At 45.8% G+C, this 25,196-nt stretch overlaps 1 protein-coding gene across 3 annotated transcripts in view; it reads left to right on the forward strand.

Annotated features, from left to right (window-relative positions):
• The window catches only part of LOC138503239 (uromodulin-like), a 230,314-nt gene that overhangs the window by 109,556 nt on the left and 95,562 nt on the right, over nucleotides 1-25,196 (forward strand). For all 3 annotated transcript variants that reach the window (XM_069622827.1, XM_069622826.1, XM_069622828.1), the window contains one exon: nucleotides 653-901. In XM_069622827.1, the coding sequence (XP_069478928.1) occupies nucleotides 653-901 (249 nt within the window). The remainder of the gene's footprint in view (nucleotides 1-652; nucleotides 902-25,196) is intronic.

The raw sequence follows: 25,196 nt of genomic DNA on the forward strand, positions 1-25,196 counted from the left end.
CAGCTTCCTTTCGGAGCCACTGGCTCAAAGAATGGGAGCCCCAGGTGGTATTCCTATTGTAAATGAATAGTTCAATTCTAGAGCTAACCCTAGACAGGCCTGGTCTTAGTCGTGAGTACTTTAAGGCGCATACACAAATACAACAACCTCACATCACAGCACACATCCCCTGAACCAATAAGTGTTATTTGGGCAGGGATTACAGGCGTGGCATGCAGGTCAGGTCTCCATAACAGCAGACTTGTTCTCTTCTGAAGCTGCCTGCACTTCCACGTGCCCAGGGCCAGGTAGCAGGAGGTAGCCTGCTGCCAAGCAAAGCGCAGCAATCAGATAATCCCCTAAATCATTGTAATAGGTGGTGACGTCCTCAAAGAGACAACTCAAGCGTCTGACCATGAAGAGAAAGATCTGGGTGCAGAAGGGACGTCTTGTATATACACATAGCATAGGAGTATGGTCCTATGTCTGAATCTGCGTTTACTGATGAGGGCAATTAATTCTGGGGGGGCGGGGAGAGAGAGAGAGAGAGAGAGAGAGAGAGAGAGAAAGAGAGAGAGAGAGAGAGAGAGAGAGAGAGAGAGAGAGAGAGAGAGACTGCCTGCTGACTCTGAGTTTGAAGAACTGACAACTCCTCATTCTCTTTCTATTCCAGCGTCAGCGATGCAGCTCTTCCAGGAGGGGTCGGCACAGTGATCGCTTTGATGGCGGCCTACACAGATCCTGCCTTCTCTGTCCCCTACACCGAGTCTACCCTGGCCTTGAACGTCGAGGACCCCCTCTACGTCAGCGTCATCATCCCGGACCTTGACGCTGCCTCGTTCTCTTTGGCAGTCACGCGCCTGTACGCCACCGCCGTCAACAATCCCAACGCTGAGCAGCAATACGACATCATCACCAATGGGTAAGTACCCAAGATGCAGTCGCAGGAGCCAGTCTTACATAGGTCATGTTCCAAGACACTGCTGCCGAGTAAGCAGAACAGCCTGGTCGGGCAATGGTAAATGTCATCCAAGATGACATAGCAAGTATTATTACCAAAATGCTGTCATATTTGTGTCTCAGAAAGAAATGCTCATTATCAACCTCGTATTCACGTCAGGAAGATGCAGACAGCTTTGGGGAATTGTATTTGTGTTTGGGATTTATTGTAAAAGTTTAAAAGGATATATTACCGATTTCCAAGGTGTGCAAATGTGGAAAAATAAGCTTCAGTGGTATTGGTCGCCAGTCATTAAGACTCTCTGCGGGATCTGGGAGACATAGGCTGTCTGAAGAAAGTCAGCAATAGGGAACTCGTTTAAAAAAAATATATTCTGTAGTTGTACAGCCTACTTTTGCAACACCTTAAACGTCAAGACAACATTCCCATTAAGGTTTCCAACAATTTTAAGACATTCGGAGTGCACCTTGACTCCAACCTCACCATGGACAGGCAGGTTAACTCCATCGCGTCCTCATCTGCCTACTATTCCAAAGTCATCAACCGTCCAGACCCCACCTCTCACGCCAGAACTGCCTCACAATTGCCAGGGCAATTATTGGTTCCAGACTCGATTATTGTAATGCCCTGCTTCTAGGGACGTCATGCAAAAACCTAATAAAACTCCAGCTTGCCCAAAATAACACCCTCAGTGCAGCCACAGGAACCTCCATGAAAGATCATATTTCAGAAGTCAGAAGGCAGGCCCACTGGCTCCCTGTCAAAGAAAGGATTTTGTTCAAAACCTTGGCCATCACGCACAAGTGCCTTCATGAGCTCGCTCCTCCATACCTTGCTCAGTGAATTACAAAGCACACCGCCACCAGGCCACTTAGGAAATGCTCTAACATGATCGTCACCCCCAAAATTCGAAAAAGCAGGCGTTAGAGGCTCCAGCTTCCCCACACTTGCAGCAACCCACTGGAATGCTCTGCCCTCCCACCTAAGAATGATAGACTCGCACCTTGCCTTCCGGAAAGCCATCAAAACTAAACTCTTTGTTTAGTTGACCATGCTCTGTATGCAATTTTCATACCTAACCACTCTGTACTTGGTTTTGTACTGCTATCTTTGTTTTTCCTTTGTTCTCACACACTATCTCTGCCTTCTGTAACCAAGAGACTGCTGTTCACCTTAATCAAAAATGCTTACATATACCTGTAACAGCGCCTCGATGTCCACGGGCTGCAAGTGCACTTAACAAATGCAAATAAATAAATAAATAAATTCTCCCGGAGAGTAACCATGCAGGCGTAAAAGTGGTTCTTTGCGTTTGCTGCCACCTTTAGAGCTCTGCAGGATGTTGATTTATTCGGTGGGCAGAGGTGGAGAGCGGAGCAGATTTAACAGCCCACCTGCTCCTCCAGCTGCGCCTGCCAAATCTGCATGGATTTGCGCCAGCGTGAGGCGAATTTTGCAAGGGCCGCGGATCGTATAAAAAGCTGTTAAAGACAGGCATATAAGTGTTATGTTAGTCCTAACACCTTCATTAACTGTGAAATTCTTGTTTAGTTATGAGGCGGAGTCGGGGAACTGAACAGACTAACCTGTGGGGTGCATTTAAAGGCCCCAAACAGAAGTCCCTTTCATATGAATGGCAGGCATTTAAACACTGAAACAAAAACGGCCTGGCTTTTGCTTTTGTTTTTCAAGTAAAGTTAAAGAGCAATGTCCAAAGGGGCCTACCTGTCCATGCCAATGGACAAGCAGCAGTTTAATTTACAAAAGAAGGAGGAATTAAAGATCCCTGTGACATGGAAAACAGGATTTTTAAACATTGAAAGCAAAATATCACTACTCTCAGAAAAATGTCAGGAAAACAAAACATGATGTGTGGGTTGACAAAAGCAATGTTATTATGTTTCACCTACAACTCTCCAGTGGCATTTGAAGAGCCACTTTGCCTCCATGGAAAACCTGTTTCTGGCTGTGGTCAAAACGTCACAAAGGAAAACTCCCACTTCCAGCCTGGATGTCACATCTCCCATCTAATGACCCCCACAATAAAAATGTGCTGCTGAAGGTGTTGAAAGCCCAGTGTCCTCCAGACTTGGCTCTGGATGCAGGGACTTCAAGGAAATTCACCCTTGGTTGGAGCATGACTAATATGTGTGAAAATGGGAGCACCCACTTCAAAGAGAAAACCACCAACTTATTTGTATGTACATATTTATTGACGTTTAAACCATAAACATTTAACATAACATTTAAAATTGAACATATATACACATTAAATAAGCCATTCTTGTTCACTGGTCAAAACAGTGGCACATTTACAGATTTTCATACACCAATAGTGAATTTATAGTAATGAATCACAGCTCTAAAAACCTTCCCAAATTTGTTGATACAAGCCTCTTTTCTTATCTCTGTATAGAATCAGTCTCTCCATTCTTGACATTTGTTGCAAGGCTAACAACCAGTCAGACACTGCTGGTGTATCCTCACTTTTCCATTTTCTTAGAATAATCTTTTTTGCAGAACTTGAAGCCCTGAAAAACCAGCAACGTTGCTGGAAAGAAAAATCCTCTACTAGATCTTCTTCTCCATGGATAATACTCGTGTAATCATAATCTATATCCAGCATCAGTACCTTGTTCATTTTTTCTGTAACCTCTTTCCAAAAGTTTCTCCAACAGGCCTCTGATTGTGACAGCCCTTTAGCATATATTTTTTACGGAGTCCAGTACACCCTGTTCAGGATTTTTATTTGCCTGGCTCTTTCACTTAAAGTCAAAGATGTCAATGCCACATTCTTGCATGAACCGATCCACCTGCTTTCACTCATCGCAGATCCAATCACTTCTGACCATTTATATAGTAGCTCTTTATTAGTTACTTTGTATTGTGCCAAATTTGTATATTGAAAAAAGGGGGATCAGCCTTAGAAACAGTGTTGGCGCTCCAGGTGGAAGGTATTGGGGAGGTATATAATAGTAGAGGTAGAGATGCTGCAACTGAGGGATGCCACAGAGGCTGACCTGGGCTTGGACAAACTGAAGGGAAAAGGCCCTCCTGTTGTGCTTCTCAAAAATAAGATATTGGCACAAGCAATAGGTTTACAAAATTAGACGATTTTTTATTTTAGAATTATAAGTATAAACAGAAATAAGTCGAAAGACTGTTTAGTTGAAAACATGAAAATTAATGCACATATAGAAAAAGAGTCTTTTAGTCGAAGATGGATCTAATCGATGCAAAAGTATAAAGTCCTTAGTTGTTGTCACTAAGTCTGTGGTAGAATCCAATCAATGCGAAATTATAATGTTCTTAGTTATTGTCACTAAGTCTGTGTAGAATCAAAATGATGCAAAATTAAAATGTTCTTAGTTGTTTTCACTAAGTCTGGATATTAGAATCAAAGGGTCAAAAGATGCAAATTGGCTGTGGCCTGAGTTGTTGTTGCTAGATCCTGATTTTTGATTGTCTGTGGCCTGAGTTTTTTGTTGCTAGATCCTGATGCTTGGTTTGTAAGAACAAGGTTTCCAATAGTATTAGGAAGTTGTGACCTCAGTTGTTGTCACTGGGTCAAGGAGTCCTTTGGTTGGAATGGATCCTTATTGGGGTAATGACCTTAGTTAGATTCTGTACTGACTTGATGGTCGTGTAGATAAATAATACCTCCGTCCCCAAGTACGGCACGCGTAAGAGTAAAAACACTACTCGAGTAATCTTTGAGGCCACAGGTGTAGAGTGTCGTCAGCCTGGAACCGGGAATGCCGGAAGAACCCCCTGACCACTGTAAGGCAATGAAGGGTTATGTTTAAGCAATGATAATTGACAACAATGAGAAGGACAGTAGTGACAATGTAACAGCGGCTTACCTAAAATGGGCAGTTGGGAGGTTGTAGGCGTAGGCAGGTAGTATGCTGACAGCAGCAGCAGGCTGAGGTGTTCTGATGGCACTCTGCGAGACACCTGAGTTAGGTATGGAACAAGAACGTAATCTGTGATCAATCCAAAAACACAATCCGAGGTCAGGAGCTAAAAGACAGAAGTGTAGACAGGTAAATCCAAGTACCAAGTCCAATATCCAAGCCAGTGGTCAAAAGTCCAGATGATCAGAGAGCACGCTAAAATCCAGGTAGGTAAATCCAAAGACAGTCCAAGCAAACGTTCCGAGATCAAGGTAATACGTAAATAACAAGATTAATCCAAACGCCAAGCAGTTCTCCGTGAAGAAGCTGTGAAGCAATGTTTCCGCGTTTGCTTGCCCTTTTTCAATACGAGCATGGTCCTGTGATGCGGCCACGTGACCGCAGCTGCGTGTCATGTGGAAAGCAACGCAGACAGGGATTGGTGTTGCGGGCGTCTTCCGGTCATGTGACGCGTGGGTTTCCCTACGCCCTTGTTTCGCCGCGGAGCGTGAAGGAGTCGTCATGGCAACCGCCAGCGTGGAAAGGGGCATAAAGACACTGGTCCACCAGCCGGGAAACCTCTGCGGCTGTGCCGCTGCTGCTGTCGCTGCCGTTGGGAGTGCATGTGGGAACTGGGAACAGTAGCAGGTGAACGATTGGACATGACAGAAGACATGACAGATTCACTAGGTCTTAGCGCATACAGTTGACTCTTGGGTTAGAGTGATTCCTTAAAACAGCAGTCCTGTGCTGGACTCAACTTAAAGGTTTAGTGAAGAAGCAATTCCTCATATGATGCAAGTGAATTAGCCAATGGTTGAAGTTGATGTTCTATATACTCTGATATATGTTTGGTGATGGATCCAATGCCATTTATGATTGGCCTGTTTGGTGGTAGGTTAGTGAATTGTTTTGGATTTTGGGTAGAAAGTAAATGGTCAGTGTTAAGGGATGTGTTGTAATCATATATTGGTATTCTTCGTCTGTTAGTAGTTCTAAGTCTTTCCAGTGGCTGCTCATGATTTTTCCATCTTTCCAACTTCGGCTAAAAGACTCTTTTTCTATATGTGCATTCATTTTCATTTTTTCAACTAAACAGTATTTCGACTTATTTGTGTTTATACTTATAATTCTAAAATTAAAAAATCATCTAATTTTGGAAACCTATTGCTTGTGCCAAATTTGTATATGCCTTGGAGACAATGTGACCATCCAATTTATAATCACGTAACCTTTCAGGCCAGTCTTTGCCTTTCTCTGGAATTCTAGCCTTCACATCTCTCTTCAGTTTCCTGTATTCCCTTAAATTGAATTCTTTAAGAACCTTTTCTCTGGCTAACTTTTTGAAACTGATCAATTTTTCACCTTCAAAGAATTCTCCCAACCATTGGATTCCACTCAGGAGCCAATTTAGCCATAGTAATGTGTTTCCTCCTAGTTTAATGTCAGGGTTCAGCCACAGCGACGAGCTGTAGGCATCTTTCTTGGATGCATCCATTAGCCCTTTCCAACTGTAACGTTTTTATTACACGGCACGCTCTGGCCAGAGACTTCTTACACTGGCAATGAATGTGGCACACAATAAAAATGCTTTTTATTTTTATTTGATCCTTGGGTTGTTTCTTGAGAAGGCCTCCAACCTGTCTCACACCCACCTTAACAAACACGCCATGTCGCAATAGACTATGAACCAGACCGGTGTGCAACAATGAAATATTTATTAATTTAGGATTCAAGGAAAAATCAGAGCAAATGAAATAATAGGGAAGCAGCCACCACTGTGTGGCAGTACAAATGCAAGAATCCCAAAATACAGTTACTTCAAAATCCTAACATAATCTACATAACCTTTAATAGACAACAGAAGCAAAATCACTTTTCTTAAACATAACAGATAGCACACAGGTTAGCCATTTCCCCCGCAACAACTCCCCCAAATGCCTGCTAACTAAATTCTTTGTGAATGGAATGTAGTGACAAGGAGTCAGTAGGAAGAGGGAAATATCGAAATGTGAATCCAGTCCCCCACCCCGAGATGGGAGGCCAGAAACGAAATTGAAAACCTTATTTAAGAGCAAAATGGCATACCCAGATTTTACTTTAAGGGACAAGGAAGCTTACAGACTACTGAGCAGGGCATCAAGGCAATGTGAGCGCAGGTGAGAAAATCGATTATGAGAAGAAAATCATGCAAAATAAAACACGCAACAAAATGGCAATTCTTTTCTCAACTGTCAAAATCAGAAATTGTTTTTTAGGATGAGAAACACAGGCACATAACAGATAGGATTCTGATGGAAAGGGAATACTCTTAATAGGATGATAGTGTGGGGTTTTCTATGGGAAATGCAAATAGGAATTTGGGCATGCAAATTCGGTTTTTGTTGCACTAGACTATTTCTGTTGAGACTATATTTTAATGGCTATGATTAATAAAAACACTTGACAAAATTGTTACTTTCAAAGGGAAACAATAATGAACATGAATTTTCAATGAGGAAATTAATTGATTTACTTCGAATGATACTAGGGTCTTACACAGATAATTGAAAGAAATAGAAAAGGAATACGCTAATGGACATAGACTAACACAGATTTTTCTATGGAAAAGGTGAACAGATGATACTGGCAATTTGGGATTTTCAATAGGATTTTCTTAGAGATGCAGGATTGAAAAGGGAGGGGTATGCAATATGTGAATTTCAATGGGATTTTCTATGGGATGCAAAATTAAAACAATGGGATATGCAGTTTTTGGGTACTGGGTGATGTGATAAGGTAAGCTTGAGTTTGGGAATTTGGACAGCCAGCGAGGTCTCTGGACAGCAGGGTCAAGGGATCTGGTCCCTAGATCTGGTAACTTGGACAGCTGCACTTCCCTGGATTTGATGTGGGACAGCTAAGCATGGTCTGGTCACTGTGGACAGCTGGGCTCTCCTAGATGGGACCAGCTGCCTTTCCTTCTTTCTACCTGGATTCTTGTGTATGCCTGGAATTGGGTGGGTGGTTCTGCCTGGATGGAAGCAGTTGCCTCTGGGTCTGGTTTTTGAGTTTTGAATCCCTTGTGTTTCAATGTCTCCTCCTTAAATAGCCAGAATTACATCATCGGTTTACAACCTTGGGGTGGGGGGTACCCTGGCCTTACCCCTCTGGTGGGATATGGCAGTCTCCCAGTGTCCCCTCATTTCCCTGGGCTGATTGGTTCAGGGGAAATGACATTATTTATGTGTATGCATTTCCGACTCTGCTTTGTCTCCATATTGATCCCATTTATATATCAGCCAGAACCACATTTTTCCTGGCCATTTCAGTTCACTACCACCTACAAAGATGCACATGGTCTCTTTCTATTCAGCAAACATTTCCATAGAAAACTAGCATAACAGAAGAATTCTTAGTCATTCAGAGTGCTGAGAAAGTGTCTTAAACTACAGCAGTCTTTTAGTGTCAATGGGGAAAGTTGGTCACGTGGGAGGGCAGTGCTGCAAAACCCCCACAGCCAAGTTGTCTGCTCTTGGCTCAGCTTCCACAAAGGACATCCTAGGAATGTGTGCTGAAGGAAATCGCATCCCTGGGTCAAACACAGGGCCCAGTCACTTCCTCTGTATTTTCTGGCTGTCCTGCCGGCCAATCTAGTAGAACCTGTTATTATCACACTCTCAGCCCCAGCACATGTCCGTGCACAATTGGTTCACTTGCGGATGCGAAGGTGGGTGGCAAGACCTCCTGCGAAACTGGTTTTCCTCTGCCAGGCTGATTGAACTCTTGTGGGGGAAGAGCACAATATCCTTTGCTTTGCAGCCCCCACCCACATGTACAATAATATTTCTGTGCTAGCAACAGCTATCATTTGACATTTGACTTTAAATGTCATGTCTCCTTTGTTTTACAAATAACAAATTAACATGTGTCACAGCTTTACATTTCCTGTTCCAATGCGGTTTTAAAAATAATATTCCCTTTCCATTGATCCTTTTTGAGCGGGTTTGTAGGTGATAATGGTGCATGAACACAGATGGGAAACTACAGAAAGTTTCTTTGCTTTTGACACACAATGAAAATAGAACGCCGTGTTCTTTTCTTCCCGAGTTTCAGAGTGCAGTGATTCACATTAAAGGGAAGCAAAGCGTTGTCAGTTACAATGTGAGATTCTTGCTCATTAAATGAACGAACAGTCAGCCACTGCTGTTTTTGGGATGAATTGCCTAACTTTCTTTGGCATTTCAGATGGATTGAAGCATGCAGAGCTATTTTTCAAAACAGCGCATAACTTTGTGAAATCTCAGTTGAAATTCAAAAACACATGCACGGCCATATTTAAAAAGAGCGCACACTTTGTAGTGTTTAAATAGAGAAAAAGAACAAATTGCAATGCCATCTGAAATGCAGTGTGCAACCTTTAGTCTTCAAATGATAAAACAGCCAATGCAGAACCATTATGAATGTAGGTTATTTTCTTCTTGATTTAAATTAAATAAGCAAATACAGCCATTCTTTGTGTGGCAGTGATTAAAGCTTGCCACCCATGTGCCAGGGAAAGAAAGCACTGCCGTTTTGGGGTGAAATGTGGAAATGCTGTTTTGAGGTGAAGGGGATTTCTGTCATGGGCCTTAAATGTACCCCACAGATTTCCCTCCCTGCTCTGCCATGACGTTTTTTTGAGGGAGAATAGGGCAGAGTGGGGTTCATTTGGCAGAATTCTCCTTCATCAGGTAGCGGCACGCCAGGATTTCCTTCCGTCCTTCCGTTGGAGGGTATGGAGCGGCACCCTCTTTCCTTCCTTCCCTTTCCAGGTCCCCAGTGAGGTTCTCACCAGGATAGGAGGTAATGGAGTTAATTATCTAATAGAAGATAGATAAAAAACAAGTTTTGGGATTTTTCAATTACAGGTTTCCCTGTAGATTTACAACAGCTGAAACAATGATTACAGTTCCAATTTTCTGTGATCTCTTCCTCACATTTTGATAATAGCATCAAGCAAATTACTCAACAGGACGAGGACAGCAACTTGACTTTGAAAACATCTTTTTTTTTCTCAGTTTACAGTTGTAACGCTCACCTGATTCTCGCAGAGGCGCCGGTCTTGACTGGGCGACTACCGTATCTTCAAAGGTGATGTGTAGCACCCGGTTGGCTCTTTGGGCTGGACCTCTGTGCACTGTATGCCTGACGTGTAGAGTAAGATGTCTGCAGATAGAAAATATGGGGTTAATGAACTGGGGTTATTGGGGTGTCCCTATCTCTTTCCTCTTCTCCTCTCCTGTAGACCCCCAAAGGTTAACGCTCTCACCTTAGGTAAGTGAATGCCAAGCTCTCCATCTGCCTCGGGGCAGGGTGCTGTAGCCAGTTTCTTCACTGGATAGGTAGCACAGGCCTCTTGACTTCAGAGGACTGCTGTCCGTCGTTTACTGCACAAACGGTAAGTTTCGAGTCATTCAAATGTTTTTTTAAAGTCTTTAGTAATGATGTCTCTTGTTTTGCAGGGTTCCGGCGATGGCGGATGACGGGCTGAAGTGAGTTGAAGATGGAGCCCGTGTGATGAATAGAAGCGCCTGGAAGCACGTGAGTAAGCGCTTGTTGCCTGTTTCACGATGCGCTCTAACTGTCTTTTTATTTTGCAGGTACGAGTTCGGAGCGGCTGCAGGGTGCCGGAATACCCACTGGATTAGATGTGGAAAGGAGTAATGGCACGTGAGTATTAAAGTTCCCCAATGTCTTCAAAAAACGCACCTTGTTTTGTCTTTCAGATGCGGATGCAGCGCCGATGGCCTTCGGAGCGTGCAAAGAGTTGGTAAACTTTTGTCTTTCAGATGCCGGAATGCAGTATGAAGACCTCCGGAGCGCACGAAGAGTAGGTAAGCCTTTGCCTTTCAGATGCCGGAATGCTAACCTGTTCTTTCTTGTCTTTATAGGTGTTGCTGAAGACTGGATTCAGGATGGTAAGCCTTTTTCCTTAGGCCCAGGACTGGATGCAGAAGACACAATGAGCGTCCTGCTGCAGAGGGTGCAGAATAACGCAAAGCAAGATTCATCCACCGGGTGTGGTTTAAATAGCCTCCTGTAGTGCTTAGGTGTCTCCTTCCACAGCCACGCCTAAGTAAGAAAAGAGTTCCTGGTAAGAAAAGAGTTCCTGCCTTCCAGAAGAGTTCCAGTGTTCTAAATCTAGGGAGTGGCTCCAGCCCCACCCAACAGGAAAAGTAGTTCCAAACAGAAGAGGATCAGAGGCTCAACTGGCAGGCAAGTAAGCAGCATGGTCTGCTGCAGGTAAGTCCACCCAAGCATTATGAGCCCGGCGCTTCCAGCGCTGGGACTGGGCATATTTATGAGCCTGGTGCCACTGGCGCCAGGACTGGGTCCAAAAGGTCCCAATTGGGACTGGTTGGCACTCGGAACCTGGGTTATGGATCTGCTTCCAAGGGAGTTGGGAAAACCCTGACCTTTTGGAAGCAGAGATCATGACAGTACCCCCCCTCAAGGCCCCTCCCAAACCGGGCTTCTCCGGGGGTTTTGGCTTGTCAGGAAATGTTCGGTGAAATCTTTTGATTAGGCGAGGAGCGTGGACATATTCAGCAGGTTCCCAGGATCTCTCTTGGGGGCCGTAGCCTTTTCAGTCAATTAGGTAGAATAGTTTAGATTTGGAGACCTTGGAGTCCAGAATGCTTTTGACTTCAAACTCGAGTTCTCCATCCACTAGGATAGGTTTTGGAGATTTGGTTAGTCGGGTTTGAGGTTGCACGGGTTTTAATAGAGAGACGTGGAAGACCGGATGTATCTTCATGTGCGGGGGCAAGTCCAACTTGACCGCTACTGGGTTTACTATGGTAGTGATGGAATAGGGACCAAGGTATCTTGGGTTGAATGTGCGTGGCCCTTTTAGAGATAGATATTTGGTGGATAACCAGACTTGATCCCCTACTTGATAGTGAGGGGCTTCCTTCCGATGTTGATCTGCTCCTTTCTTGTATTGTTCTTTAGCCCTTTGAAGGTGAGAAACAGCTTCCTTAAAGGCTTGGGTGATTGTAGAATGCAGGTAGTCTACTGCTGGTGTTTCAAGATCTTGGAGGGGATCCAACTCCGAGGTTCGAGGGTGACTGCCGTACAAAAGAAAAAACGGGGTTTTCCCAGTTCCCGAATGGACAGAGTTATTGTAGGCATACTCGGCTATCCAAAGGATATCTTTCCAAGTTTTTTCAGTTTGTTGCAGCATGCAGCGTAAATACTGTTCCAGAGTTTGATTGGTCCTCTCGGTTTGTCCGTCGGTCTGAGGGTGGTGACTGGTCGATAGTCTCACATCAATTTGAGCCGACCGACAGCAACTTCGCCAAAAATGAGAAATAAATTGACTACCTCGATCCGAAATTAGAACCGAAGGAAAACCGTGCAGTCGGACGATGTTTTCGAGAAATTCTCGGGCCAGAGTTGCTGCTGTTGGCAAGCCTTTGAGCGGAATGAAATGCGCCATCTTGGAGAATAAGTCCACGATTACTAGAATCGTATTGTATCCGGAGCATGGAGGTAGATCGGTGATGAAGTCCATAGAAAGCGTTTGCCAAGGGCGAGGTGGGATGTCAATAGGGCGTAAGAGGCCTGCTGGTCTTTCCTTTTGACTCTTGTTTTGGGCGCATACTCCACAGGACATTATAAAGTCTCTGATATCTTTTCTCCAAGACGGCCACCAGAAGTAGCGCTTGATCTTTTCTGAGGTCTTGGCTATACCGGGATGACCTTCCATTAAAGAGTCGTGATAACAAGAGATTACTTTTTTCTGTAAATCTGTGCTGGGTAGGTATAATCGTTCTTGGAAATACAATAAGTTGTCCTTTACTGCAAAGTCCTTTCCCTGCAGATGCCAATTCTGTATATCTGCTGGAGTTACAAGTTGCCTGGCTTTATCCTTAACTTCCTCTATGGATTCTGTGGCGATTACACCCAGAATTCTTTGTTCGGGAATGATTGGTACAGGTTTAGGGTTGATCAAGTGTTCTTCCACTCCCATCCGAGAAAGGGCATCGGCTTTACCGTTCTTTGTACCAGGTCGATAGGTAATTATGAAGTCAAACTCGGCAAAGAATAATGCCCAACGGAGTTGTCTAGAGGATTGGGCTTTTGCGGTTTTCAAATATTGCAGGTTTCGGTGATCCGTAATCACAGTAACGGTGTGTCGGGCCCCCAGCAGATAATGCCGCCAAGCCTTAAAGGCAGACTTGATAGCCAGAAGTTCCTTGTCAGTAATCGTGTAATTGACTTCAGGAGGCGAGAATTTGCGGGACCAAAATGCCACGGGATGCAACTGATTGGTTACCGGGTCCTTTTGTGATAGAACTGCCCCCATGGCAAGGCTTGAAGCATCAGTTTCCACGATGTAGGGGAGTTCGGGGCGAGGGTGTTTTAAGATTGATGCAGAGATAAATTTAGTCTTCAAATCCTGGAAAGCTTGTTCCGCCTCTGTAGACCATTCAAAACGTTTGTTTTTCTTTAACAAGGCAGTGATGGGCTGGACTATTCGAGAGAACTCGGGGATAAACCTGCGGTAAAAGTTAGCGAAGCCTAACATGCTTTGCACACCTTTTACGGAGGATGGTGATGGCCATTTGAGAACTGCATCGACCTTCTTTGAATCCATACGCACTCCGCCAGGTGATAATATGAATCCCAAGAATTCAACTTCAGTCACGTTGAAAACACATTTTTCCAACTTAGCGAAAAGTTTGTGTTGACGCAATCTTTCGAGGACCATTTTCACGTGTTTCCGATGTTCAGATTCCGATGAAGAATAAACGAGGATGTTGTCAATGTAAACAACAACACATACATCTATGAGCTCTCTGAGGACATCGTTCATAAAATATTGAAAGGCGGCCGGGGCATTGCAAAGTCCGAAGGGCATGACCTGATATTCAAATAGCCCATACTTGGTGCGGAAGGCCGTCTTCCATTCATCGCCCTCTTTTACTCGTACCAAGTGGTAAGCTCCTCTAAGATCCAGATTTGTATATATGCATGCTTTTCTGACTTGGTCCAGGAGTTCAGGGATCAAAGGTAATGGATATCTATTCTTAACGGTGATCTGGTTCAGGGAGCGATAATCGATACAAGTTCTAAGGTCTCCTTCCTTTTTTGGAACGAAGAACAAAGCTGAAGAAGCAGGGGACTTGGAAGGACGAATAAACCCATTTGCCAGGTATTGATCCAGGTATTGTCGAAGGTGAAGGTTCTCAGGCTCGGTGAGGGCATAAATTCTACTACAAGGAGGAGTAGATCCAGGTATCAGGTCTATCTGGCAGTCATAAGACCTATGAGGAGGTAGAGAGTTATCCTGATCCTTCCGGAAAACATCTTGGTATTCTAGGTATTCGGGAGGTAACTGGGGAGTCTCTGAAGAAATTGCGGCCAGTGCAACACCAGGTGGAGGGTGACAAGTAGAGACACATTCTGGAAACTGGACCGTTCTTGCTCGCCAATCGATCAGAGGATTGTGTTTCTCTAACCAAGGTATTCCTAGAATAATCTGAAACTGAGGGGCCTTGATCACATCGAACACGATCTTCTCATGGTGTCCATCTTGACTTACTAGCGTCACTTCTTGAGTGGTATGCGTTACTGGCCCGGAGGCTATCTCCGTACCATCCACCGTAGTAATGACGTCCTTTACAGCCTTGGGACAAAGAGTTAGATTCATCCTCAAAACCATTTCATGATCCACATAATTGCCGATGGCACCGCTGTCGACGTAAGCTTCAATTGCATGTAATCGATCCGGATTATCAGGGCTAATGAGGACCATAGGTATCACGAAATGCGAGGTCACGGAACTGGTTTTTACGCTCGGCAAGAGGACCTCTATTCTTGTCGGGCGAGGTCATTTCCCTGCTCAGAGTTCGTAACTTTGGTAACTGCAGCTCCTACTGCCTTCTTGGCAGGTTTCACCGGACAGTCTCGAAGAAAGTGCCCTGAGTTTCCGCAATATAGGCATAATTGCAACTGTTTCCTCCTTTCCCGCTCCCGTTGTGTTAGAGGACCTTTCAGACCCCCTATTTGCATGGGTTCCCCGGAGTCTACTCCTTTGGAAGGAGTTGGCGGTTTGGAAAATACTCGAGCATCAAACTTGGAACGATCGGCCTTCCTGTTCTGCAGCCTGTGATCTATTTGAACGACCAAGTCTATGTAATCCGAACAGTCTTGTGGGGGATACTTGGGCTAAAACGTCTTTGAGCTCTCCACGTAGACCTCTATAAAACAGCGTAATCCTTTTGTCCTCAGGCCATTGAGTTTCCACTATTAGTCCATTGAAAGATGCAATATAAGCCAAAAGGTCTTGATTACCCTGTCGCAACGAAAGAAGCTCATTGTCCAAGGCCTGCCCCTGTGAATGTCTTGCGAACAGTTTTTCCATACTAAGCTGAAAGGCTTGAAAATCATGGAGAACCGGATCATCTTGATGAACTAGAGGGATCGACCAGTCTGCAGCATTGCCACTAAGGTACGAAAGTACAAAAGCTACTTTAGCTTGATCAGTTGGAAAGGCTGCTGGCCGGCATAAGAAGTGCAACCGGCACTGATTGATAAATACTGCAAACCTCTTTGGATCACCAGAAAATCGCTCGGGCGGGGCCAGAGGTACATTCCCAGGTAGGTTGATCTGCACTGGATTCATAGAGGATGTTGAAGGAAGATTTGCCCCTGATGTGGGTAACGGGGTCTGTCCGGCTTGTGACTGTAGCACTTGTCTAGCAAGATTGTCTGTTCTCTCCTTGGAAATAATTAGTTCCCTTCTTAGAGCATTCGTTTCCTGACGAGTTGCATGCACTTCTGCCCTTAGTTCCCCAAGTAACCGGGCTAGGGGGTCAGTATCCGAGGTTTCCATAGCGCCTGGGCGAGAGTTTTGCGGTAGGCTTTGCGTTCTGTAACGCTCACCTGATTCTCGCAGAGGCGCCGGTCTTGACTGGGCGACTACCGTATCTTCAAAGGTGATGTGTAGCACCCGGTTGGCTCTTTGGGCTGGACCTCTGTGCACTGTATGCCTGACGTGTAGAGTAAGATGTCTGCAGATAGAAAATATGGGGTTAATGAACTGGGGTTATTGGGGTGTCCCTATCTCTTTCCTCTTCTCCTCTCCTGTAGACCCCCAAAGGTTAACGCTCTCACCTTAGGTAAGTGAATGCCAAGCTCTCCATCTGCCTCGGGGCAGGGTGCTGTAGCCAGTTTCTTCACTGGATAGGTAGCACAGGCCTCTTGACTTCAGAGGACTGCTGTCCGTCGTTTACTGCACGAACGGTAAGTTTCGAGTCATTCAAATGTTTTTTTAAAGTCTTTAGTAATGATGTCTCTTGTTTTGCAGGGTTCCGGCGATGGCGGATGACGGGCTGAAGTGAGTTGAAGATGGAGCCCGTGTGATGAATAGAAGCGCCTGGAAGCACGTGAGTAAGCGCTTGTTGCCTGTTTCACGATGCGCTCTAACTGTCTTTTTATTTTGCAGGTACGAGTTCGGAGCGGCTGCAGGGTGCCGGAATACCCACTGGATTAGATGTGGAAAGGAGTAATGGCACGTGAGTATTAAAGTTCCCCAATGTCTTTAAACGCACCTTGTTTTGTCTTTCAGATGCGGATGCAGCGCCGAAGGCCTCCGGAGCGTGCAAAGAGTTGGTAAGCTTTTGTCTTTCAGATGCCGGAATGCAGTATGAAGACCTCCGGAGCGCACGAAGAGTAGGTAAGCCTTTGCCTTTCAGATGCCGGAATGCTAACCTGTTCTTTCTTGTCTTTATAGGTGTTGCTGAAGACTGGATTCAGGATGGTAAGCCTTTTTCCTTAGGCCCAGGACTGGATGCAGAAGACACGATGAGCGTCCTGCTGCAGAGGGTGCAGAATAACGCAAAGCAAGATTCATCCACCGGGTGTGGTTTAAATAGCCTCCTGTAGTGCTTAGGTGTCTCCTTCCACAGCCACGCCTAAGTAAGAAAAGAGTTCCTGGTAAGAAAAGAGTTCCTGCCTTCCAGAAGAGTTCCAGTGTTCTAAATCTAGGGAGTGGCTCCAGCCCCACCCAACAGGAAAAGTAGTTCCAAACAGAAGAGGATCAGAGGCTCAACTGGCAGGCAAGTAAGCAGCATGGTCTGCTGCAGGTAAGTCCACCCAAGCATTATGAGCCCGGCGCTTCCAGCGCTGGGACTGGGCATATTTATGAGCCTGGTGCCACTGGCGCCAGGACTGGGTCCAAAAGGTCCCAATTGGGACTGGTTGGCACTCGGAACCTGGGTTATGGATCTGCTTCCAAGGGAGCTGGGAAAACCCTGACCTTTGGAAGCAGAGATCATGACAACAGTAACACAAATTACAATACTCCCTGTTATATAAATGTACCTATATATCTAAATACTTCCTTCTGCTTTTTCCTTCATTTCTTCTCATTCTTCCGATGGCCCCTCTGCGGGATTTTCCTTTGGCTCATCAATCAGCTGCAAAGTGTGTCTGGGGTGACAACTTTTTTAACTGATTGATGTGGACCCATTTCTCTTCTGACAGCTCTCCTTTGGGGATGTGGATCTTGTAGGCGACAGGTGAAATTTAGTCTACAATTTCAAAGGGACCGCACCACGAGGGGAGGAAGTTCCTCTCCTTAGTCTGATTCCTCTGAAAATTGTACAAGTAGATCCAGTCTCTTACTTGGTATTCTTTTTTTAGTTGTTCTTAAGCCGTAGTGGGTTTTCGTCCCCTCTGCTGATTTCTCCAGATTCTGATGAGTGTACGCAAAAGCATGCTGAAGGTGTTTTCTTAGATTCTCAACATATTCATGAGTTGTGCAGACATTAATCAGTGTCTGCTCTTGTGTTCTATAGAGCAGATGCTGGGGTAGCACCATTTGTCATCCAGTCATTAGCTCTACTGGAGACATTTTGGTCACAGAAGATGGTGTAGATCTGATGGCCATCAGGACAAGCAGTAATCGAATGTAACAACTATGCCCATAGTCCACCACAAACTTCTTAAGAATGCTCACAAGGGTTTTATTGTACCTCTGAAACTCCCCCACTAGATGATCGGCGGTATGCCATATGGAGTTTTCTCTTTACCTGAAGTATCTCCCCCATCTTTGTCATCACTTCGCTGGTGAAGTGACTTTCTCGGTCTGACTCAATCCTTTGGTGAAGGCCAAAATGCGAGAAGATGTGGTTGATCATCAGGGCAGCTGCTGTTTCTGCCTTGCAATTTGGGGCCGGGAGACATTACACCCATTTGTTAAACAAGCATGTTACTGTGAACATGTACTTTTTCCCCCTAGAGGAGCGAATCACGGGACCGATGAAATCTACTTGTATATCTGACCAAGGCAGAGTCATCCCCTTTTTCTGGAGGGGAGCTTGGTGTGTGAGTGAACTTGGCTGAAATTGTGCACAAACAAAATACCCCTTCAAATATTGGTCAAGGTCCTGCCCCATATGTGGCCAGTATGCAACCTCCCGCAATATTTCTAAAGTAGTATGAAACCCCTGGTGACTGGCTATGCCGCGTCATGGGCTTTACTTAGCATGAGGCTTCATAATAAGGTAGGTACCACCCACTGGTCACATCCAGAGATGGATCTCCTTACCAACAACCCATCTTGAATTCGGAACATTTTGGGAAACTTCATCAACACCCGGAGATCCTCTTTCCCAATGTAATTGGTTTCCGTCAAAGGAAAGTTCACAAGGTCCTCAATGTGTTGGTAACATTTCCCAATAATCAGATCCCCTATTTGTGCCGTGATCAATTCAGCATCTGGGGTCTCCTTACTCCACTGGGCAGTTGAGAGTTCATTGTGAGCATTTGTCTGGGACCTAGTGATAGCAGTGACCTGGATTTCCCCTAACAGGGACACAATCTCAAGGAGATCCCCCTGGATGGCTGTGGTTTTGGCCAACTGATTAACCAGGTTGTTTCCAGTTGTGTCTGGTCCCTCTATTCTGGAATGACCCTTAATCTTTTTCCAATAGATGGTCATCCTATTATAGGTGACCAGATCATCAATATTTTGTATGAGTTTGCCATGTTTGAGTGGTTTATTGTTTGCACACAGCATGCATCTGGTATTCCAATTAATCAGGTGCTCCACGAAACGTTTCTGGACATAATCGGAATCAGTGATTATGACCAGTTCGTGGAGTCGGTGTTGCATGGCAGTGAGGTTGGCCTGCTGATCTGTCATCAACTTTGCCACCTGACTACTGTGGGGACCGATCTTGTACCCAGCCGAGGGCTCCGGGGCATCCTTCACCCAGGCATTCCCAACGCCGGCCACCAGGTCCTTTTCCCCGTTGTTGTCAACATGGTAGGAGCACCTGTCCACATAAACTGTGGGCATCCCCTTGCACGTGTCATCTTCATAGACCTTGTGTGGGGAATTCAGGTACACCTCCATGTTGTCTTGGGTTTTGAGACTTTCGTCCTCAAGACAGTTTTCTCGGGCACAATCAAGCAAGTCAGCCAAACCTTGCGTGAGGCAACTCTTCTTGTTTTGGACATTTCTGACCTCCACAGGAAAGACTTGCATGGAAGAATCTAGGAAGTAATTCTGGAATTTCTTACATTTCCTGCCCAGATTCTGTCACTTTGGAGCTATTGCAAAGGCTGGTGTGGCGTCTCCACAATGATGTGCCACTGCTGGATGAACAGGTGGTCATTTTTCACTGCCCACACCATTGCCAGGAGTGCCTTCTCACAATCGTTGAATTTTTCCTCTACAGAGGATAAAGTATTGCTTGCAAAGGAGATTACTTTATTCAACTTGTCATGCTTTTGGTATAATACTTCTGTCACGCATGTATTTGAGAACCCTGTCTCCAGGAAGAACTCCTTATTTTTGACGGGGTAAGCTAGACAAGGCGCTTGTGAGAGACTTCTTTTGAGTTGTTTCACTGCCCCAGCTTGTTCTGGCCCCCACTCCCACTTGACCCCCCCTTAACAAATGGACCAGCGGTCTCATGACCTCTGCGTAATCCTCAATGAACTTCCTACTGTAATTAGTCAGTCCAAGAAGGCTCCTTAGTTCACGCAGAGTTGTGGGGTCTTTTAGTTTTAGTAGTGCTTCTACTTTCTTCGCCTGCGGACAGAGACCCTCAGGGATGATTTCATGTCCAAAGAAGTTTACACAGGTCCTACACCACTGTGCCTTCTGGAAGGGCAGTTTTCCTCCGGCAACCTTCAACTGGGAAAGAACATAGCAGATTTCTGCTATGTGTTCCTCCACAGTTTAGCTTTTAATCAGGATAACATCCACATAGGCCAGGTTACCCCTTTCACCCAAGTCGGTCATGGCCTTATTTAGAAAGATGTTAAATTCATTGCCAGAGTTCATGTATCCGAAGGGAGTTCGGGTCCATGTGTAGTGCTGCCCCTGAAAGTAAAGTCCAGCTTGTACTGGTCTTCCCTACTTACAGGTACTGTCCAGTATTCATTGGTCAGGTCAATGGCGGTGTACACCTTTGACCCCTGGATCTGGGCCAGTCCCTGGTCAATTTAGGGAAGAGGCTATCGGGACATGTGGACCCATTTGTTCAGCTCCATAAGATATTCGCAAAGTCTCCATTGGCCATTTGGTTTTAAAATCCCCAGTACCGGATTGTTAAAGGTACTGTGCACTGGACGAATGATCCTACTTTTTTTATGAGATCTTTAATGTACTCAATAGAAGCGATATTGCTTAACGAATACAGGAGTCATCCCAGAGTCCGTGGGAATTGAGGTTGAATGTATCTCGGTGCGACCACAGTCGCAGCAAAGATATCTTGAAAATCTAAAAACATCTGTTTCAACTTTTGTTTTTGTTCCTCGGTCTCACAGGCATCAGCGAGGTTGACCCGTTCTTCAACCATCTGTCTGAAGACTGGTGAGTCATCGGGTTTTGCAATCTCAGCAGTCTCCTCCATCTGTGTGGAGAGATCTCTGGTGAGGGTGTTGACCTGGACAGAGGGTTTCAGGTAGGAGAGGCATTTATTATGGACCTGGAATATCACCTCATCCTTCCTGATGTCACAGGTCACCTCTTCCCCCCACCCCCCGTAAGGGCAGGAAGAGTACACCTAGAAATCCCCCCTTTCCAGGTGAAGATCTTTTCTGGCGGTATGTCATTGTCCGAGTCATAACAGTCATTGGGGATTGGTCCTATGATTTCATCCCCTAAGTACATGGAAAAATGCTGGTCATCAACTGCCATTCCAATAAAGGTGGCTGCGCCCAGAGTGATACTCCTAGGGTCGCTGTTATCCACCAATATTGGAATGGGGTTGTGTTCTAAGTCAACTAATGGTGTTGGGTTTAACCCCAACCCCTGCTGTTGGAGATGGTAATTGAGGTGTACATAAGCGTCTGGATTTTGGAGTTTCTGTCCTCTCTTAATTTTTAGGCAGAGTGGGAATTGTCGGGTCCATCCTGGGATGGTGACCTCCTCTCCAATTTGAATTTCAACTGCATATAGTAGCAATTGAGCTGACCGAAATGCCTTTTCAGAATCATGGAAACCCATTGGGTTACCCCCTAATCGGGACCAGGCTTTGTAATTTGATGTCCAAATTAATTGCAAACTGATTGAGAATGTCACTGCCTAAATACAATGCAGAGGGGACATCTTGCAAGACCCAACAATTATGATCTATGCTTTAATCACCTATGTACATTTTTAGCATACACCTGTTAGGCAGGAGATGTTTGGAATTGGAAGTTTCCAGGCCCATTTGCCACTTATCAACCAATTTAAATGTGGGAATGGTCCAGACTTTTGGTAGTTTCCTGAACAACGCTTCGCTGATGAAGCTTTTTCCATTATTCAGGAACACTCTGGTGAGAACAGGCTCCCTACCCTCATTTAACTGAATTGGGAGGAACAGCTGTTCACCCATTTTCTGAATATCAAGCTTTGAGCCGGTTTTTCATCACTTTTTATCATGGGACTTGGATTTTCAAATTGTGGATCAGTATACAATTTCAGGTATTTCCTTCCAGTGTGGAATGCCACTTGAAACTGGAAGGAAGGTTGATTTTCAGGAATGGAGAGGAGTTCCCATCACCAGTTTGTTCTACAGCAATTACAGTAATGTCAGGTATTTGATTGTTTTGAAAATGGAACTGAATTTGGTCAGATCGTTGTTCAACCATGCAGCATGAGCCATTTAAACTGACATAGTTGATGATTTGTTTTTATTTTATTGGCCGGTTAGCCTGAGTCCAGAGGACCTTGTTCACACAGTCTATCAGGGGAGACAACCTCCGATGGAGGTCATTCCCTAATAGACAGGGGGTCCCCTCTGGAGTTGCGACTATGACCGGGTGTTTCACCTCGTGTCGCCCAATTTTAATCTCCAGATCCGCAGTCCAATCGACGGGAGTTCAGGAGTTGTCCAGGAAGAGGGGTGACAGGAATCTGATGTCCCTCCCCCCTTCTTTAATTTAGCTGCTCGAAGGCCCTTTTGGACAGAAGAGTGGCTTGGGATCCAGTGTCCACCAGTGCCAAAATTGCACATTGCCCTTGCACTCGGACAGGGGCATAGAACCTACCTTCTTTCTCCTCCAAGGGACAAAGGAAATTGGCATTTTGGACAAGCTGAGCAGTTAGTTACTTATTTTGGGCTCCAACGCTGTGGGGTTCTGGACAGTTTTCTTTGTCGGATTTCGGGAATCTGTAAAGAAAATTTGGCATCCCCTTTTTCCCTTAGCTCTGTGCTGTCCCCCTTTACCCTTTACCTGGAGGCAGTCACTAGAACCAGTTTGTGGGGAGGATCCCTCAGTGATTGCTATGTTCTCTGGATGACATTGGGCCTCATTACGATTTTGGCGGAAGCCATGCCGCTATTGGCGGCATGGCTGCCGCCAAAATCGGGTCCGGGTTCCCAGAATGGGGAATTACCAGGCCAATCCGTGTTCGGAGGGCCCGGTAATTCCTCCCTCCAGGAACCCGGGCCCGGACCTTCCCCATTCCCATTTCAGCCCCCATAGGGCTGAATGGGAATTGGGGAGGGAGCTAACAGCGGGCCGATTATGAGCGGCCCGTTGTTTGCTCCCTCCTCCCCTCGCGGGACCCGCTCTGCATGTCTGGTTTTACCAGATGTGCAGAGCGGGTCCCGCGAGGGGACCTCGTAATGAGGCGGTACGGAGTTAACAGCGCCGGCACCTTTACCAGCGCCCTTAACCCCGTACCGCCTCACTTATAATGAGGCCCATTGTCTGGGGTTCAGGGATGGGCGATTCTGAATCAGTCCCCACACCTACCCAGTCTGGGTTATGATCTTTTGGGACCCATTTGTCTTTGGGAGGTATGCCCCCGTCCTCGTAGGAGAAGACTTTCTTCTCAGAATCCTCCAAGGATTCTTCCCCTTCAATCTGGAGGACCCTGACTTCCTCCACAAAATGGGTCTTTTTGGTCTCTTTGTTTCTCCTACCCACCCTCTGTTCCCTGGGTTGCAGAATTTCGGGGGCAGGAGATTTAAGTTCTGTTTCTGGTGTATCTACGGGGCTTTTCACGGGTGAGGAAGGAAGCTTCCTCTAGGGCTATGCATCTCCCTTCCTCGCGTGCCTCCTCCTCTGGAATCGGTTGGTTGGCGGGGTTCTCTCCCCATCATTGTTCTGGGGTGCCATACCCCTGGATTTAGTTATTTGGAGCCACCATGTTCATCTGAGGGTTCTGCTGAGCCCTCAACATGCAACTCAGATCTTCAGATACCCGCTCTGGATGGTGTTGGGGTCTTGAATCAACTCTGAGTTGCTAATGGGAAGGATAACTATCCCTTCTCCCATAGTAACCTGTGTACTGGGGGTTGTCCAGGTAGCCCTCCACACTTGGCCTCCCCTCTCCCGGATTTGGTGGCCTGGACTCCTAAAAGGGTGGAGAGTAAGGAGGGTTTTCCTGCATGTTGGGTTTTTGGGGGTACCTGGGGAAGAAACTTAAACCAATATTTGGGAGATTACTGCCCTCCTGAGGGAAGATAGGAGGGAAGTTTCCTGGGGCCGTTCTCATCTGATTGGATCCCCCTCTGGGCCGGGGGTGTCCACATGTACCCCAAGATGGGTCTGTTACCCTTATACCTAGGGCTGATGTAATTGGCAGAGTTAGGGGGCACATTTGTGGGGTACCCTACCTGGCTCCCGCCTGTTTGTGATTGGTCAGAGGGTCTTCTCTGCCTCTGATTTGGTTGGTTTTGGGAAGGTGTAATTTTAGGCCCCTCCATTTCTAGGTCCAGAATTGGGGGCAACCTTCACCTCTGCCACCTTGGCAGAAGCAGGGTTGTTGGTTGGTTTGGGGCTTTTGGTTGGATTTCTGTTTTCTATGGGCTTTTGGCCCTCATAGATCCAGGTAGCTTGCTCTATTACCAGTCCAGGGTCCTGTCATCAAGGAAATCTCTTACCAACTGTGTCATAATGTATTTTGTGAGTGTATGAAAATAGGGATTTATAAATTACCTACTATTCGTGCGCACCCGTCTAGAAGTTTGCGCAAATGCCCCTTTTAGTTCCTGAACAAATTCTCTTGTGGCCTGATCCTCTCTACACTGCAGATTGTAGGCCGCCTTGCGGGCCTCCTGGGGGTTTCTGTGTGTGGAGAAGTGCTTCAAGATGGCCACCTAATAGGTGGACCACCTTGAATGGTTCTGGTCTTCCAGCCCAGCAAAGAAGCTGGAGTACTCTGGAGAGAACGTCCATTTTCCAAATTCTACAGAATTCTGGTAATTTTTAATGTTGAAAGAGGTCATCCTCTGGTCGTCTAGCTCCAGATTCTCCCAGACAGAATATTTGGCATTCTTATGGTACAAGGTCATGAAACTTCTATTAGCTTTAATCTGTTTAATGTGGTCTTTCACCAGAGTCCTCTTTTGTTTGTTAGCCTTCTTTTGCTGCTGCACCTGAGTCCATTCGCCCTCAGACTCAGAGCTGCTGCTATTGGAGGTCCCATTCCTATCCTCTAGGTGCTCCCTAATCCTTTGAGATTGTCAGTTTCTCCCAGAATGATGAGGCTTTCTCCCCGGTTGTACTTTGGACTCTCTGGGTCACTCCCCTAGGACTCCCTCTTTCGCATAGGAGAGTAGTCATCTGAGTCCTCCCTGCTTCCAGGGTTGGTGGAAAACTCCCCCCACATCCCTGATTGGGTGGAGGCTTTCAAAGTACTCTTTTGGGACCTCAACTCAGACTCCTTTTTCTCTGCAAAGCGAACCAAGTGGCTCCTTTGTAGCTGATGTTTCTGCAAGTCTAGCTCCCTGATTTTTTTGTCATAGGAGCTTTCCTGGTCAGATCCTTCAGCCATTAACAGGGATGTCCGTCCATCAGTCTCTGATGGACCCTGACCTGTCAGCTCAATCATGCTAGGCCTGTTTAAGTCTGGCTGCCTCATGGTTTCTGGCTCA

Source organism: Ambystoma mexicanum, chromosome 11 (assembly GCF_040938575.1).
Source record: "Ambystoma mexicanum isolate Mex_15411 chromosome 11, UKY_AmexF1_1, whole genome shotgun sequence".
Classification (NCBI taxonomy): Eukaryota; Metazoa; Chordata; class Amphibia; order Caudata; family Ambystomatidae; genus Ambystoma; species Ambystoma mexicanum.